The 17,396-nt window shown below is 49.4% G+C and overlaps 1 protein-coding gene across 1 annotated transcript; it reads left to right on the top strand.

Annotated features, from left to right (window-relative positions):
* The first annotated feature begins 2,560 nt into the window (after window positions 1-2,560).
* opn7a (opsin 7, group member a) lies at window positions 2,561-17,085 on the top strand. The gene is made up of 5 exons (XM_056293756.1): window positions 2,561-2,648; window positions 10,023-10,185; window positions 11,196-11,323; window positions 11,975-12,309; window positions 16,432-17,085. Exons 1-5 carry the CDS (start codon window positions 2,561-2,563, stop codon window positions 17,083-17,085), a joined length of 1,368 nt encoding a protein of 455 aa, XP_056149731.1.
* Window positions 17,086-17,396: the final 311 nt, after the last annotated feature.

Here is a 17,396-nt window from a genome sequence, read left to right as displayed (position 1 = left end):
TCTGGGCCAGAACCACGTATTTGCCACGTATTTGCCAAAGGTGGTCCATATTAGTTTGGTGATATTTGGGCCATATTCACCAATTACCACACGGGCCACTGCAGGGTCACATCCAGATCGCATGGTGCCCAGAGCACCGCATCTTTGCCAAAAAAAAGGCCCACATGTGATTTGGCATATTTGGGCCATATTTGCTATTATACATGTGGGCCACTTCAGGCTCACATCCATTTTGCCGGGGCCAGAAGAAGGCCGCCAGTGCCGCATCACTGCCTGAAGTGGCCCACATCCGGATGCTATGCGGGACATTTTTTTCCCCGTTCAAAACTTACAGTCGTGTTTGCAAAATTCTCTTGTACACGTGGCTCAGACCCCGTCAAAACGGGGGATGTTTGGAAATTAAAGGTCCCCAATCTCCAGCACCATTGTTTGTTTGGGTAACTATAATGATATCAAACGTTAGAGATATTGTTTTCGTTCTCCGTAATTACATAACGACGCGCTGTTTGTGATAATAAGCTGCAGGGTTTGGGTTGATAAATATTTATCAGGCTTTGTAAGAGGAAAAACAAAACGTGTTCTGCGAAAGCTCCAAACGGCACGTTCTGTTTTCGTGTCTCTCGGACGATAAACACTTCCAGAACACGGGCTAGAGGACGAAACCTTCACTCGTCGTCCTGTTTTTGACCACCCAGCGTGGCAGAGCCCCCCTGACATACCACCAAACTATTGGCCTGGCGAACCGTGGCTCCTTGTGCTTCTTCTTCTTCTTCTCCCGGCTTTTTCCCCTTATTCCCAGGGGTCGCCACGGCGGATTTGAGAGTTTCCATCGGTGCCCTGCGAGGGCACAGCACCGATGGCGGTCCTGTCAGTCCGCATCCGTGCTTCTTGCACTACTGAGTGGTCTTAAAGGAAACAGGCTGTGTTAAATGTCTGTATTATGTGGTTTGTAAAGCTGATCAGGAAACAGCTTGCATCGGTATTGGTGGCGCAGTGGTTAGCGCGGTCGCCTCACAGCAAGAAGGTTCTGGGTTCGAGCCCCGGGGTAGTCCAACCTTGGGGGTCGTCCCGGGTCGTCCTCTGTGTGGAGTTTGCATGTTCTCCCCCGTGTCTGCGTGGGTTTCCTCCCTCAGTCCAAAGACATGTAGGTCAGGTGAATCGGCCGTACTTAATTGTCCCTGGGGGGGGGGGGGGATATGGTCTGGCGACCTGTCCAGGGTGTCTCCCCGCCTGCCTCCCAGTGACTGCTGGGATAGACTCCAGCATCCTCGCGACCCTGAGAGCAGGATAGGCTGTTTGGATGATGGATGTTCTTCTGTCAAACATGGTGGGCATTATGGTTGTTTGTTGCTTCTCATCAGTCTGTGTCCCGAATTGAGCTGTTACAGAGGGGGGGGGGGGGCTTTCTAAGAGAGGGTGGTCATCATTTGGTCCCAGTAAAAGGTTGAGGACGAGTTAATATGATAGTCTTGCCTCGGCTTGGCGGCACATTATATTGGTGACCTAGAGCTGAGAATATTGACCAAGGTTTGGTTGTTTCAGTACCAAATTCAGGAGTCACATGATTGATCTCTGACACACGCCTGGATACCGCACCATGTTAAAATGTTAGTTTTTGTATATTCTTTCAATCTTCCATCCATCCATCCATTATCTATACTAGACGGATGGATGGATGGATGGATGGATGGATGGATGGATGGATGGATGGATGGATGGATGGATGGATGGATGGATTAATCCAGTTCAGGGTCATGGTGGGCTGGAGTCTATCCCAGCAGGCATTTTGCAGAAGACAGGGAAACACTTGGAGCAGGTTACCGGCTCATCTCAGCTGTCTTTTGATTTCTCTGCTTCGGAACATGTCAAGTTACCTGTCCATGTGTTCAGTTTAGCAAACGCTAATAATTAATATTCTCATATCTCAGCAGAACACATCGGTCCCTCAGCTCGTGGACTTGTAATTAACCTTTCCCTCGTGGTCTTCATTTAGTGCGATGATGCAGCATTCCCAACAAGTCCTCCAACCCATACGACCACCTAGGTCGTATACCCTCTAATACGACCCACACTAGCCTTTCCTAAATTAGCGCCCCTACCGGCGGCGGGGTTTTATCTACTTGTTGACAACGCCTCATATAGGCTAGTAAAGGTAAGTCGTCAGTAAATAGTGATTAAAACACTGTGAGAACAATAGAATATGTAGTCAGTGCGTTTTTGTGTTGTTTCGCCGTCTAGTATAGTAAATAAGATTGCTATTGGCAGCACGACCGCTAGAGGGCGCTTAACTTTAAAACGTGACTATACGTCGTAATAAGCTGCTCGTACAAACGATCTATGGGGTCGTTTTTTTTTTTGTTTTTTTTTTGGTGGAGGACAGTCTCCAAATTCCGCATGAATGTCCTAATCACATCTATTCAGACTTTCATGTATGACTTTATACAGGACATCATCAAATATGAGGGCAGCGTTTCTGCACGTGCAGGACTACTTGCTGGTTTTAAAAAAGCAGTTTCAACTTTGAATGCTGAACAACAGAAATGCGTTGCTTGTGTTTCAGATGGTGCCGGGTGCTGATGACACGGCCTTCCATTCAAATGTACCCGTAGCAGTGGACGTAGCAGTGGCAATAATCTACTCTGTATTTGGTAAGTGCTAAATCAAAGCAATCTTCACATCTCATTCAAGCCAGCCGGGTAAAGGTGCAGTGGCACGAGGAGAGGAGCGGAGAACCGCATGGCCAAAATGAAAACCAATGATTTTCGCCAGTGATTTTTCTGCAGCAGTTCTGCTCCAGTTGCGGTGCGGTCGGTTACCAGCGTGTTGCAGAACTGCACGCTGTGAAGCCGGGCACGTGTCTTGACATATTGGTTTGTGGGTTGGCAGCACGCACTCGGCCTCCCTCAGTACACAAAACGAATACACCCAGCGGCACAAACGCCCCTCGCTGCTCACTGTAGACGTACACACCTGCACGTGATGGTCTACAGCAGATACAGACTCGCAGAGGCTGCCACCGGTGTACATGCTCGTCCGTCATGTGCGGCGTCTGACAAGGAGCTTCTAAGAGCAGATTCTGCCCGAATTAATTAATTAATTGATGCATAAATGAATAAAAAGTCTTAATTTGCCCAGAGAGAATTTGCACACAATAAACAACCCGTTAAAGTCAAACCCCCAAGAATTCACTATTCACTCCATTGCTGTCATCATACCGGACCAGTTTCTGCTCTTGTTTAGAAGCTGTAAGATCCTTAGGCCCGAAGGAGTTGATGGCTTTTTGTCTTGATGTTGGGCATTAGGAAACACCATCAGGGTGGCCCAGTGGTTAGCACTGTCGCTTCACAGCAAGAAGGTCCTGGGTTCGAGCCTGAGGCCGTCCCAGGTCCTCTCTGTGCATGTTCTCCCCGTGTCTGCGGGGGTTTCCTCCGGATGCTCCGTTTTCCTCCCACCATGAAAAAGACATGCATGTTAGGGTTAATACTCCTGCCTGTGCCCCTGAGCAAGGCAGTGGAAAGAAGAACTGGAGTTGGTCCCCGGGTGCTGCAGCTGCCCACTGCTCCTATACAATATGACGGGTTACATGCAGAGAACACATTTTGTTGTAACCTGTACAACAGGGGTCCCCAATAGGCGGCCCGCGGGCCACGTCCGGCCCGTGACGGGTTGATTTATGGTCCGCGAGAATTTTTGGAGAAATGCCAGAAGGAAGAATTTTTTTTATTTCCCTACCAAAAAAATAAAAAATAAAATAATTTCTCAGTAAAAGTAAGACTAGTAATATATCGAAAAATAGATGAAAAATCTCTGTTTAAATTATAATACCTGCAACGTATCGACCCCAAAACAAACTAAAGAACAACATGCTGCTGGAGGTTGAGTGGCCCGTGGTTTTAAAAGTGGCCCTAAAAGTGGCCCGCTATGAAAAGTAATTGGGGACCCCTGCTGTACAATGACAAAAACAAAGTGGCTTTCTTCTTTCTTCAACCTGCGCCCAGAGGAAATAAGGGTGTACTCTGGGAAAGCGGGAGAGAGGGATCGACCAGTGTGCTCAGTGCAAGCTCTGTGGCGTACTGCCCTGTAGTATTGGGACACGCTCCTCATCAGTGCGCCTGCTCTCCTTCCACCTGTCCTGCTCACATTGTCCACTTTGGATTTGGTTTTGTACTGAGAGGCCACTCCCACCCAGCACTGGACACGTGAGGGCCACTCCCACCCAGCGCTGGACATGCGAGGGCCACTCCCACCCGGCACTAGACACGCCAGGGCCACTCCCACCCAGCACTAGACACGCGAGGGCCACTCCCACCCAGCGCTGGACATGCGAGGGCCACTCCCACCCAGCACTAGACACGCGAGGGCCACTCCCACCCAGCGCTGGACACGTGAGGGCCACTCCCACCCAGCACTGGACACGCGAGGGCCACTCCCACCCAGTGCTGGACACGCTAGGGCCACTCCCACCCAGCACTAGACACGCTAGGGCCACTCCCACCCAGCACTAGACACGCCAGGGCCACTCCCACCCAGCACTGGACAGGCAAGGACACAACTCTGGACGAGTCTTATAAGAGGGCTCGTATGGCTGCGTTTGCAAGACTTTCCAGAGCAAGTTGCGCTGTTGTTGTGCTTTTGTGTATCTCGGATTGGTATTTGCAGTCCAGGTGAGTCTGGAATAGATGATATTTGTAGTCTAGTTATATAACAACCCTGTCATTCAGAGTCACGAGATGCAAAGGTGTCTGGGCTCATACTGTAAAACCCAGAAGTCAGAACAAGTCTCATTTCACTCTTCAACTTGAAGAATATTACAGAATCCCCATATTTAATCAGGAATTAGGGAGAATTTTTGCGTGCACAAAAGAAACAACATTCCGTTTCCCCCAGCCCACAACAGTGCCACACAAAAGACAAAACCACACACCCCACATTTCCCCAAAAAATAAAGAAACAGAACAAAGCAAAAACAACAAAAACCCCGTTAACAACACAGTCCACTCAGTGCAACACAGTCCAAAAAGTCCACTGTCCGGGAGAAGGAACGCCAGCCAGGATGACTGTCGGAACTGCCGGTCTGCATGGGCTAGCAGTTAGCTTAGCCTGCCCCGCTTCCGCGTCCTGTCAGACCGCCCTCAGTGTTTCCTCCTCAGGTGCAGCTCCAGCAGGGCCGTGGTCCCTGGGACCACCGGACGCAGCAGACCAGGCTCTCCCAGCCGATCCAACGCCAGGTGTTCCAGCCAGACACACCTCCCCACATGTAATGTAGGCTGATACTACGTAGTGTCTGAAGGAGGCAAAGCAGAAACACTGTGCTGTACCCAGTGCACACTGCCAATCACACACTGACAAATAACTTGAATGCTGTGTGTGCATGTGATGATGATGATGATGATGATGTGTGGGGGTGGGGGGGGTGGGGGGTCTGGTACCTGCATGTTCCAAGAAACAGGAAGAGATATAAAAACGCATTTATATCCTTTTCTCACATGTGCCTGCTGGAAGTAATGTGTCCTTCTCCCCAGACTGGGTGCTGATTTCTCTCAAAAAGAGGGTGAGCGGCTCGTTATTCACCGGGGCCCCTCACCTCACGCAGCGGCTCTCCGCAGCTTGGACATGTTTTTGTCTGAACTGAGCTGGGTCATTCCTGGGTCTGAACTGAGTTGGGTCATTCCTGGGTCTGAACTGAGTTGGGTCATGCCTGGGTCTGAACTGAGTTGGGTCATGCCTGGGTCTGAACTGAGTTGGGTCATTCCTGGGTCTGAACTGAGTTGGGTCATGCCTGGGTCTGAACTGAGTTGGGTCATTCCTGGGTCTGAACTGAGTTGGGTCATGCCTGGGTCTGAGCTGAGTTGGGTCAGCCTGGGTCTGAACTGAGTTGGGTCATGCCTGGGTCTGAACTGAGCTGGGTCATGCCTGGGTCTGAACTGAGCTGGGTCATGCCTGGGTCTGAACTGAGCTGGGTCATGCCTGGGTCTGAACTCAGTTGGTTCATCCCTGGGTCTGAACTCAGTTGGGTCATGCCTGGGTCTGAACTGAGCTGGGTCATCCCTGGGTCTGAACTGAGCTGGGTCATTCCTGGGTCTGAACTGAGCTGGGTCATCTCTGGGTCTGAACTGAGCTGGGTCATGCCTGGGTCTGAACTGAGCTGGGTCATGCCTGACATTAAGCAGAACAGTGCAGGGCCTAGATGAACAGGTGTGGTGTACACCTGTAGAAATCGATTCAGATGCATCTTATACAAGGACCATGATACTGCATGGGGTTCACTGTCAAAGAAAATGGCCCCAGGACTCTTCTAAAAATGTCTTTGTCATACTTCTACTAATACAAATTCATACTGTGTACTACAGCTGGCTTTTAAACAGACCGAAGTCTGTAGGGGCTTTAGGGCCCGACGGTGCAAAGGAAAAATGGAATGACTACTCGGTCTCCCTTCATATTGTGTCGCTGTGTATTAAGGCTGGTCTGTCGTGCTAATTTTTATTTAGTGTAATTTTAATTTAAATGTCGTGCAGATTTTTTTTGTCTCCCCGCCTGCCGCCCAGTGGCTGCTGGGATAGGCTCCAGCATCCCCGCGACCCTGAGAGCAGGGTAAACGGTTGGGATTATGGATGGATGGATGTAGTGTAGATTTATTCAATCCAGTGTTATGCCATAATATGCACCCCTGTCGTGAAACCTATTCAGGCGTGAAACGCAACGTGAAACACTTTTAACTTTTTTTTGATTTTTTTGTTGAGCAAGTTGAAAGTAGTACAAAGCATTACTGCAAACGTCTGTTACCAAGATACGTGCAGTTTAACGCTTGTTTACGCCTCTATGCTGATGCCAATGCTTGACCGCCATTAGTGTTCAGTGTTGTGGCCTAATATGCACCCCTGCCATGAAATGCGCCCCTTATATAGCCGCGTGAAACGCCACGTGATACAGTTTCAACTTTTTTTTTAGATTTTTTGTTGTTGAGCAAGTTGAAAGTGTTTCATGCGGCATTTCAGGCTAAATGAAGGGGTGCATTTCATGGCAGGGGTGCGTATTACGGCACAACACTGGAACGTACTGGCGGTAAATGGTCTGGCGTCAGCATAGAGGCGTAAAGAAGCTTTAAACTATTAAACTAGACGTGTGTCTGCAGACAAGTATATATTGTGGAGTGTACAGTATTTGGTGGTCAGTACTGAAACACTAATGTAGATTTGTCTTCACCTGTCAATGATCCAGTTAAGAGGAAGGACGTTGCCAAGAGGAGCCTCGTCTCTGCAGACCCCCCCCCCCAAATGTCGTCATCTCAGGACTCCATTATTTTTTCGCCTGTGTCTGACATGAACAGGATTTCTGCTTCCTGTTGACCAACAGTTTCGTTCTTTAGATGTGTGAAGTCGAGACACGCAGGGTGAATGCTACAGAGCGCCCCCTAGTGACACTGGAGGGGAAAATATTATCGCTTGGCCACGAGTTAGTAATGTGTGGCCACGTGTTAATAACGCGTGACCAAAAGATCGAGAAGTTGGGCCCACGACTTAATAAGGCGTGGCAATGAGATAATTAACTTGTGCCCACGAGTTAATAAGGGGTGGGAACGTGATAACTAAATTGTGGCGGCGTATACGGAATCTGTTGTTTACTGACAACACCGGGCGAGCTCTGTGAGACGACTACCATGCATGAAGCATGGATACATTTGATTTCATTTTATTTAATCATGGGATGAATTATAATGATAGCCCCCCAATCTGTTACAGCTGTAAACTAATGATAAGACACGTTAGCCTCTAGCTAACGGGTCTGACCCTTTAGCCGAGCGGTTAGTGGTGTCGCCTTGTGGTGCAGTACACCCTGTCTCGAATCCCGCACCGGGCAAGAAAATAACCGGTTACATTGGTGGCAGCGGTGGGATCCGGAAGTGTGCAGATCCTCAGAAGTCTCTTCGGAGCGCGGGAAGAACAAAGCGCGAGGGCGCGCTTCCGGGGAGGGTGACGACTGTAAACTACTAATAAGACACGTTAGCCCCTAGCTAACGGGTCTGACCCTGTAGCCGAGCGGTTAGTAATGTCGCCTTGTGGTGCAGTACACCTCGTATCGAATCCCGCACCGGGCAAGAAAATAACAGGTTACACAGTTAAGCACGTGTTGTCACCATTGGTCAAATACAGTTAATTTGACTGCGGCCACGCCATCTACACTTCAAAATCGATTGCACGTCAGGATAAATAGATAAATATATTAGATGACGTTTTAGCCACCAACTATTAAAAAATGCTGCAGCAAAACAAGATGAAAACCATCACAGGGGCACTTTGTGGACACGTTGAACAAGAATGCGGTGACGTTTGCTGAAAACAATTTGATTTGATTTTTTTATGGAAGTTTTATTTACGTGCTTGTGTGGAACTGGGATACTGCACCATGGAGTCCATATCGGAGCCCACGCGCTTGGTGATGCAGACGTGCAATCCGTTTTTAAGTGTACACGGCATGCTCGCGCCTCTCGGAAGTGTAGATGGCGTGACCAGTTAAGCGTCTTTTCCTGATGATGACGCCATGTTAACCGGAAGAGACTGCAGGATGTCATTATAATTCATCCCAAGATTAAAATAAAATGACATTAACTCAAACGTATCCGTGCTTCGTGTGGGATAACAGCGCTGCGGAGCTCACCCGGTGTCGTCAGTAAACAACAGATTTATTCACTCTTGACTTTGGTGTACTTTATTAATCCCCGGGGGAAACGATGCTCCGCATTTGTGCAGCTAGGGGCAGTGGGCCGCCACAGCGCGGCGCCCGCGGACCAACTCCAGCTCATCCTGCCACTGCCTCAGTCACGACACGCGTGTCTTTTTTGAGGGCGGGGGAAACCGCAGCACCCGGAGAAACCCCACCGCAGACACGGGGAGAACATGCAAACTCCCCGGGGTTCGAACCCACGACCCTCTTGCTGCGAGGCGACAACGTTAACCGCTGCACCACCGTGCTGCCCAGATTCTGTATACGTGGCCACACTTCAGTTGTCACGTTCCCACGCCTAATTAGCTGCCTACCGACATGGGGCTCGCCGGTTCGAATCCTCGTGTTACCTCCGGCTTGGTCGGGCGTCCCTACAAACACAATAGGCCGTGTCTGCGGGTGGGAAGCCGGATGTGGGTCTGTGTCCTGGTCGCTGCACTAGCGCCTCCTCTGGTCGGTCAGGGTTCCTGTTAGGTTTATTGTACAACATCAACTGTTTTGGGTCATAAAGCGCAGTTGCTGATTTGGAGCACTTCCGGCGGCCTCTGTGCTGGGGATATTGCGCAATACCAGGAAGAAGGCAACCAGCGGGAACGTTCTGCCCAAGGACACGAGTCCGTTCTTTAAGTTCTTTGGTTTCAGAGAGACGGACAGTTGGCCCTGCCTGGTCGGTCGGGGCACTTGTTCGGGGGAGGGGGAACTGGGGGGGGGGGTGATCCTCCCACACGCTACGTCCCCCCCGGTGAAACTCCTCACTGTCCGGTGAAAAGAAGCGGCTGGCGACTCCACATGTATGGGAGGAGGCACGTGGTAGTCTGCAGCCCTCCCCGGATCGGCAGAGCAGCGACCGGGACGGGTAATTGGCCGGATACAGTTGGGGAGAAAAAGGGGGGAAACCCCCCCCCCATAAAACAAGAAAACAAAAGCTAAACAGTACCACAAGCAGCAGGAAGAGTATTTAGATTGGCACAGCGGTGTAAAAACCCGGTCCAGAAAGTACAAACCCTAACCGTGTCTTTACTCCACCCATGTGCTAAACCGTCAGATTGCACTGACTAGTTTCCCAAATCAGCCGTTCAATACATGGATGGAGTGAAGACCCGGTTAGGGTTTCTACTTTCTGGACCGGGTTTTTACACCTCTGCTGAACAGTAGCTCATTGTGTAGCAACAATTAACGACTACTCCCCCCCCCCTCCCCCCGCACCCAGCACCTGTCTTTCAACATTACTGCCTCAGTGTGTGTAGGTGTGTGCGCTTGTAGCTCTCACAGTCAGGGGTGGGGGTCCTGTCTTCCTCTAGGAGTCTGCTCCGTCTTCGGCAACGGCACGTTGCTGTACGTCTCCCACAAGAAAAAGCAGCCGCTGAAGCCCGCCGAGCTCTTCATCGTCAACCTGGCCGTCAGCGACGTGTGCCTGACGCTGTCCCTCTACCCCATGGCGATAACTTCCAGCTTCTCTCACAGGTACTGCCTCCATCACCTGGCCTTCTCTGTGTGTGGATGTCCCCCCCCCCCCCACCCTTTTTTTTCCTCTCTCAAATGTACTTGGCCAATTACACCGCTCTTCCGAGCCGTCCGGTCTCTGCTCCACCTCTGCCGATCCGGGGAGGGCTGCAGACTACCACGTGCCTCCTCCCGTACACGTGGAGTCACCAGCCGCTTCTTTTCACCTGACGGGGAGGAGTTTCACCGGGCGGATGTACCGGATGTGGGCCACTTCAGGCACTGATGCGGCACTGATGGTCTTCGTCTGGCCCTCACAAAATGGATGTGAGCCTGAAGTGGCCCACATGTATAACAGCAAATATGGCCTAAACATGTCAAATCACATGTGGGCCTTTTTTGGCAAAGATGTGGCACATGCAGCATTGCTATGGCTCGGTTCTGGCCCGGATCTGGCAAACAGGAGCGGACCGCTCAAGTGCCATCATTCCACGCGGTATGTGGGCCGCATGAAAGTGTCGGGTGTGGGACGGATCTGGGCCACAGCAATTTTGCTATCTGGGTAGCATGTAGGCTATTCCCCCCAGCCCCCCCCGAACAGGCATCCCGACTGACCAGAGGAGGCGCTACTAGTGCAGCAACTAGGACACGTACCCACATCCGGCTTCCCACCTGCAGACACTGCCCATTGTGTTTGTAGGGATGCCCGACTAAGCCGGAGGTAACGCGGGGATTCGAACCGCCGATCCCCCGTGTTGGTAGGCAACAGAATAGACCACCACGCTACCCGGACGCCCTGTGTGTGGCTGTTTTAATGTGAAATGGGTCATAGGTGACACGTGAGAGTCAGAGTCCCCTACACCAGATTGCCATTTTTAATTACAGTTGGTTAGCAAGAGTACAGCTAATTAGTATGGAGTTTTGTCCTCTTTCTCTTCTGTCTCCCTCCTTTATCTCGCCCTCTGTCTCAATGATCCCGCCTCCCCTCTTCTTTCTGCAACAACCACTCTCCCCCCTCCCCCCCCCCACAGGTGGCTGTATGGGGAAACGGTGTGCTACACGTATGCTTTCTGTGGCATGTTGTTCGGCCTCTGCAGTCTGACTACATTAACCATGCTGAGCATGGTGTGCTTTCTGAAAGTGTGCTATCCGCTCTATGGTAAGTCCTCAAGGAGCCTGCTCTGCCCTGCTGACATGACGGGATTAAACGTCAAATCCTGAAGTGGCTGAACGTTGATTTACTGATGGAAGGGAAAGGGACAATCCCTGAGGGAACCACTTCCCATTAGTCTTTTGCTGATGACTTAGTAAGTTAAGTACCCTGCGTGCAATAAGTGTTTACTTATGTTGGCTAATATGGTGCACATAGGCTTTCTATTGACCTAGTAGAAAGTGGTGTTTTGCACAGAATGAGAGGTACAGAAAGTGGGCAGAATGGTAGACACACATAAGATTGTCTTTTTCTCGTTATCGATTCTATTAAACCAAATGAACCACTTCTTCTGCTATTGTAGCTGTTCTTTTTAATTTATCAATACCATCTGATGCCCTGGCAGCACGGTGGCGCCAGTGGTTAGCACGGTCGCCTCACAGCCAGAAGGTTCTGGGTTCGAGCCCCGGGGTAGTTTAGACTTGGGGGTTGTCCCCTCCCACAGTCCAAAGACATGTGGGTCAGGTGACTCGGCCGTACTAAATTGTCCGCATCGCTCCGGTTTGACGAGTGTGGACCGAATCCTGGAATATCTGTCAGCTTTAATACTGTAGTTGTATCCCTACTACTCTAATCCCTAATCTTACCCCCCCCCCCCAGGGAACCGGTTTAACACTGCTCATGGGTGTTTGCTGATCGCCTGTACTTGGGCCTACGCTCTGCTGTTCGCCTGCGCCCCGCTGGCCCACTGGGGCGAGTACGGACCGGAGCCTTATGGCACCGCCTGCTGCATCGACTGGAGTCTGTCCAATCAGCGCAGCGAGGCGCGCTCCTACACCGTGGCGCTGTTCGTCTTCTGCTACATCCTCCCGTGCTGCGCTATCGCGGCGTCGTACACAGGCATCGCGGTCATGGTGCGTTCCTCCCGCAAAACCATGGAGCAGCACACAGCTAGGAAGAGGCACATGACCAACATCCAGACAGTTATTGTTAAGGTGAGAGGAAATCAATTATTCCTTTTACCCTCCTCTCATATATATATATATATATATATATATAGGTATGTCAAATACTAGGTTCCCCCCCCCCCCCCGCAGTCATAATTGGATTCCCATGCCATGGAAAGAGACATACCAGAGAGGGCCTCCATACTGTCTGCACAGTTGCTGTTGGTCACTTACAGACTGCGGTGAAATATTTCCCCTCAAGCTTATTTTTATTCAACACCAGAGAAAATATACAGAGAGGTTTGTCACCTCTTCAGTTGTTCTTAATGCTCCTGCTCTCTCTCCCTCTCTCTCTCTCTCTCTCTCTCTCTCTCTCTCTCTCTCTCTCTCTCTCTCTCTCTCTCTTCTGAAACCCTCGCCCCCCCCCCATCATTAATCACTCCCCAGTGGTATTTGATTAAACCGTTCACGCTCATTCAGGCATGTGTAGGGTGCACTGACAAAACCGCGCTTCTGCAGCAACCGTTATCGCTGCAAAAGCGGCGACTATTGCGAATCCCATGACTGGCACACATCCGGTCTGTCTGTGACCCGTCTCCGTTACAAACGTGTGAGAGAGGTGGCCCCAGGGTGCAGAACACACTCGTTTGAGAGAGCCCGGCTGACAGCAGAGCCATGCAGGGTTTAATATAACGAACGGCCGGCCAAATGATGGGGGTGTTCTGAATATCGAAGTGCCTCCCTGGAGACTAAACTGCTCCCCAGAGTTCCCCTGTCCTTCGTTTCTCGGTGAAACTGGCATCGGGCCCCCAATAGATCCTCCAGTGATGGAACTTCTCATTAGCAAAAATCGGCTGCGGTTGGGGGAAAATACATTATGATGGATGAGAAGCTGGATCCCACAGCTAATGCTCATCATAATGTGTCCCTGTCTGTAACAACACCTCTGCACCAGTCCTTCACCAATTCTCTTTCTGTATGTATCTAACCGCCACAGACTAAGAGGTTTTCTGATAAATCCTTAAGAGGTTACTACTACCGAAAACGACCACGGGCGGTCAAAATGACCGCCGGTTTTTAAACTCTATATTCTGTCAAGATAAATACCCAGTTGAGGTATTAATGCATTGCATATGTTAGTACGTCTGTTAGGGAACGACTGACACCAAAATTAAAATTTTAAACAACTTTACTACTATTTTTCAAACAATTTAAAATGGCCGCTGTCCAACGCCCGTAAACACTGCAGCGCCTCGGTGGTAGTCATGGTGCGTCTGTAACCAGACATGTTGGACATAAGCACAAATCCAGTTTAGCCTGTTTCTCTCCACTGGAGGGCGCTAGTGTGTTTCTAGGACAGAGCAACGAACTTCACGAAGGAGATGACGCCACCAACACGCGTCACAAATAGTCACATGACGCCAGGGCCGCTGCTAGCCATTATTTGGGCGCCCTAGGCGTAATTGCTTTGTGCTGCCCCCCCCCCTCCCCGCCGTGTGGTGGTGCACAAACTACCAGCCACACCCCCAACCCCACAAATCCCCCAGGGAACCCCCCCCCCATATTTGTATAAATATTTGTATCGGTAAGAAAATATGGCACAGAAATATTTGAAAGCGCAATCTTATTCAATAAATACAAACAAAGAAATATATGTAATTATCAAGGTTGCAACTGTGGTTAAAACTAAATAAATACAAATAAGAAAAACAGAATTATTCAAGTACTCACACAAAGCAGAAGAAAAGTTACACAACTTCATAAACACTGCAAAAGTCAGTATATATTGCACTACAGAACAGGCATTTCCAGCAGTTGCAGGAAGCGCTTCACAAACTTTGTAAAGTCAGTATATACTGCACTATAGGACAGTTGAAACAACAACAACAACAACAACAACACACACAAGTGCAACCTTCTTCGTTAACATAAACCAAATAATTATATTTTAATCATCAATGTTGCTACTGTTGATAAAATTAGATTAATATATATACAAATAAGAAAACAGAACTATACAATTAGTCACACAAAACACAAGTTACAAAGCTTCACAAAACACTGCAACAGACAGCGGGGCCTATATACTGCACTGCACAACAGGCATTTCCAGCAGCCGCAGGAGGCGCTACAGACGCACACGTCTGCATTTCCTGGCTGCACAACCGTTAATTAAGGCATCGCATGACAGCTCCTGAGCGAGTTCTGCATTGATGCTGATGGCAGCAAGACCGCTTAGACGTTCCTGTCCCATTGATGAGCGCAGGTATGTTTTAATGAGCTCAAGTTTTGAATAACTTGGCTCAGCTGAGGCGGCTGTAACTGGGGGGGTTAATGCAATATGCAGAGCCATCCAGAGATCTGGACAGACCTCCTGAAGGTGGCTGTCATGAAGAAATGTGAGCATCCCTGACAAAGCACACAGCCAATTAGCAGTCTCTGAACGCTGGTCCATCTGTCGTGTCAGACCTGATCACGAGCAGCCTCCGATGTCCACAAGTCATCCCTGTGCGTTAAGAGGCGACGACCTGACTCTCTCAAACACGACCATCGTGGGTCCTGCAAACGCCGTGTTTTGAGAGAAATATGCTGAACTTGGGTAAATGCTTTGCTAAAGACGGACGGATCTGGCAGGCTAATGACTGCTTTTGACGCAAGGGGTACTGACACGTGATGAGTAGGCTAATTATTCCGGAGAGGAACGTATCCGTGTATTTCACAATAAACCCTCACCTACTGCCGAAAATCTGCACCTAGTGACGTAACTGCCAGCTCCCCTTAAATATCTGCCTCCTAAACAACGCTGGTGATATTGTGATTATACCTGGTCCGTTGCTGCCACCTATAGGCGGACCAGGGTATTGACATTACGGGTGCCTTGGAGTGTCATGTGACAGTTGTTGTATAATAAAACCACCGGCTGTCATGGCGGCAAATTGCGAATCCGTCTCCCGACTGATTTATGTTGTAACCTAACAGCAGTATATAAGTTGGTCAATACTCTAAGGAAGATACAACAGTGACGTTAAAGATGATGAGATGTTAGCTTGCAGCTAACGTTATAAAATCTTTAGCTTGCTAACTCTAGCAACGGGTTGCCTCAAGATGTTTCCTACTGTAAACTACTAATAAGACACGTTAGCCCCTAGCTAACGGGTCTGACCCTTTAGCCGAGCGGTTAGTGACGTCGCCTTGTGGTGCAGTACGCCCCGTATCGAATCCCGCACCGGGCAAGAAAATAACCGGTTACATTGGAGGCAGCGGTGGGATCCGGAAGTGTGCGGATCCTCAGAAGTCTCTTCGGAGCGCGGGAAGAACAAAGCGCGAGGGCGCGCTTCCGGGAGAGGGTGACGACTGTAAACTACTAATAAGACCCGTTAGCCCCTAGCTAACGGGTCTGACCCTTTAGCCGAGCTGTTAGTGATGTCGCCTTGTGGTGCAGTACACCCCTTGAGTTTGTTAGGCACCATCGCACAGACCATAGGAAGGAGGAGGAGGGGGGGCACCATAATTCATGTTATTATTTCAAGGAAATATGCATATCTTTTGTGTTACCTATGTGACCCTATTCTTCCGTCTGTCGTCCCGAACACCCCTTGAACAGTCTCTGCGTTGTCTTATTTTTTTTTAAAAAAAATGAATCATTATGAAACTTATAAATAAATAAATAATTCTGGCGCCCTCTCCGGCAGTTGGTGCCCTACGCACAGTGCGTGATGCGCGTTACGGGAGCGGCGGCCCCGCATGACGCGCACGGTCACGCGCAAATTACAAGCGGTCGTTTTGACGGCTCATGGTCGTTTTAGCTAGATCTTATCGTAACTTTTTTGTGAAATCAATCTAAAACTAATTTAAAGGGCAAATATATGCAATTTTAAGAGAATTCAGGGGGCGGCAGGTCTGTATCTTTTTTGTTTTTTCCCCACAAAGTTGTTAAACTTTGAAAATCCAAAACGTTCATAATGACCGTCTTGGTCGTGCTGTGAAAAATCTAAATCTAAATTTTTCACTACCTTCAGGACCCAGTCATTGCTTCTTCTTCTTTTTTCTTTTTTTTTAACTCAGCGCTTGGAAGAATGCACCAAAAATGTGACCCAGTAATCAGTCCCGTGCCTTTTTCCAATGTATATCAGTTAATCTATCTCTACTTTTCTGGTTTCTTCTGTCCAGCTAAGTGTCGCTGTCTGCATTGGCTTCTTAGCGGCGTGGAGTCCCTACGCTGTGGTATCTATGTGGGCCACGTTCGGACACGTTGAAAACATCCCTCCTCTGGCTTTCGCAATGCCGGCCATGTTTGCCAAGTCCTCCACCATCTACAACCCCATCATCAACCTGATGCTGAGGCCCAATTTGCGCAAGGTGATGTGCAGGGATCTGGGCAAGCTGCGGCGTGCCTGTCTGAGGGTCTGCCTCTGCTCCCTTGGTCCAGAGAAATTCCACCACTTCAAGCCCATGATCAGACCCGGGGTTTGCACCATCTGCAGGCAGACTGACCAAGTCTGTTCCGCCAACGCCTCCGTCCGAACTCATGCGGTGGGGGCAAAGGTCGGCAGAGGCTGCGAGAGGTGCAGTGACACTTTTGAATGCTTTAGACAATACCCTCGAGTGTGCCACATCGCCAGTCCCGTCGTAGGCGGCGAAACACCGGAGAACCTGGGCGTTCCACCTCCAGAGCCCCGAACAAATGCACTAAACCCAAAGAGAGCCTGTCGCAAAACGTTTCTGCGGAACATCCCTGTGCGCAGAAAACAGACCTCTGAGATAGATAATCTCCAGATCAATCTGGAGCTGGTACCAGGACATACCAAAGTGGCTTGGCCTTGAAATTTCCCTCACTTTATACTGTTTACAGCTCGTCACAATTACAGTTGTTCCAACTGGTTTACATCTCTGGACATATTTTTGCAGTGGATATTCTCGAAACTGTGCAAGTTATTTGTATTATTCAAGAATTCAGGAATATACTGTTTAATGGTGCAGCGTCAATTCATGTATGTTGAAATTCTGTGTATTTATGTATCCAAGCGTCCATCTGTTTTTTCCGTTGTTTGTTTGTTGGGTTTTGTTTTCGTTTAAAGCTTTTTAAATGATGTCCAGGTTAAAGTGAAGACAGTTTCAGGTATCCGATTATTTTA

This window comes from Lampris incognitus, chromosome 14, assembly GCF_029633865.1.
Source record: "Lampris incognitus isolate fLamInc1 chromosome 14, fLamInc1.hap2, whole genome shotgun sequence".
NCBI lineage: Eukaryota > Metazoa > Chordata > Actinopteri > Lampriformes > Lampridae > Lampris > Lampris incognitus.
The sequence above is the reverse complement of the archived record's forward strand: the minus strand, read 5'-3'. Positions and strand labels throughout refer to the sequence as shown.

Excerpts from the sequence above, each read along its gene's own strand:
- opn7a (XM_056293756.1), top strand. The coding sequence starts at position 2,561 with ATGGTGCCGGGTGCTGATGACACGGCCTTCCATTCAAATGTACCCGTA. Across the intron at positions 11,324-11,974 it reads AGTGTGCTATCCGCTCTATG|GGAACCGGTTTAACACTGCT; the intron begins GTAAGTCCTCAA and ends CCCCCCCCCCAG. Across the intron at positions 12,310-16,431 it reads TCCAGACAGTTATTGTTAAG|CTAAGTGTCGCTGTCTGCAT; the intron begins GTGAGAGGAAAT and ends TCTTCTGTCCAG.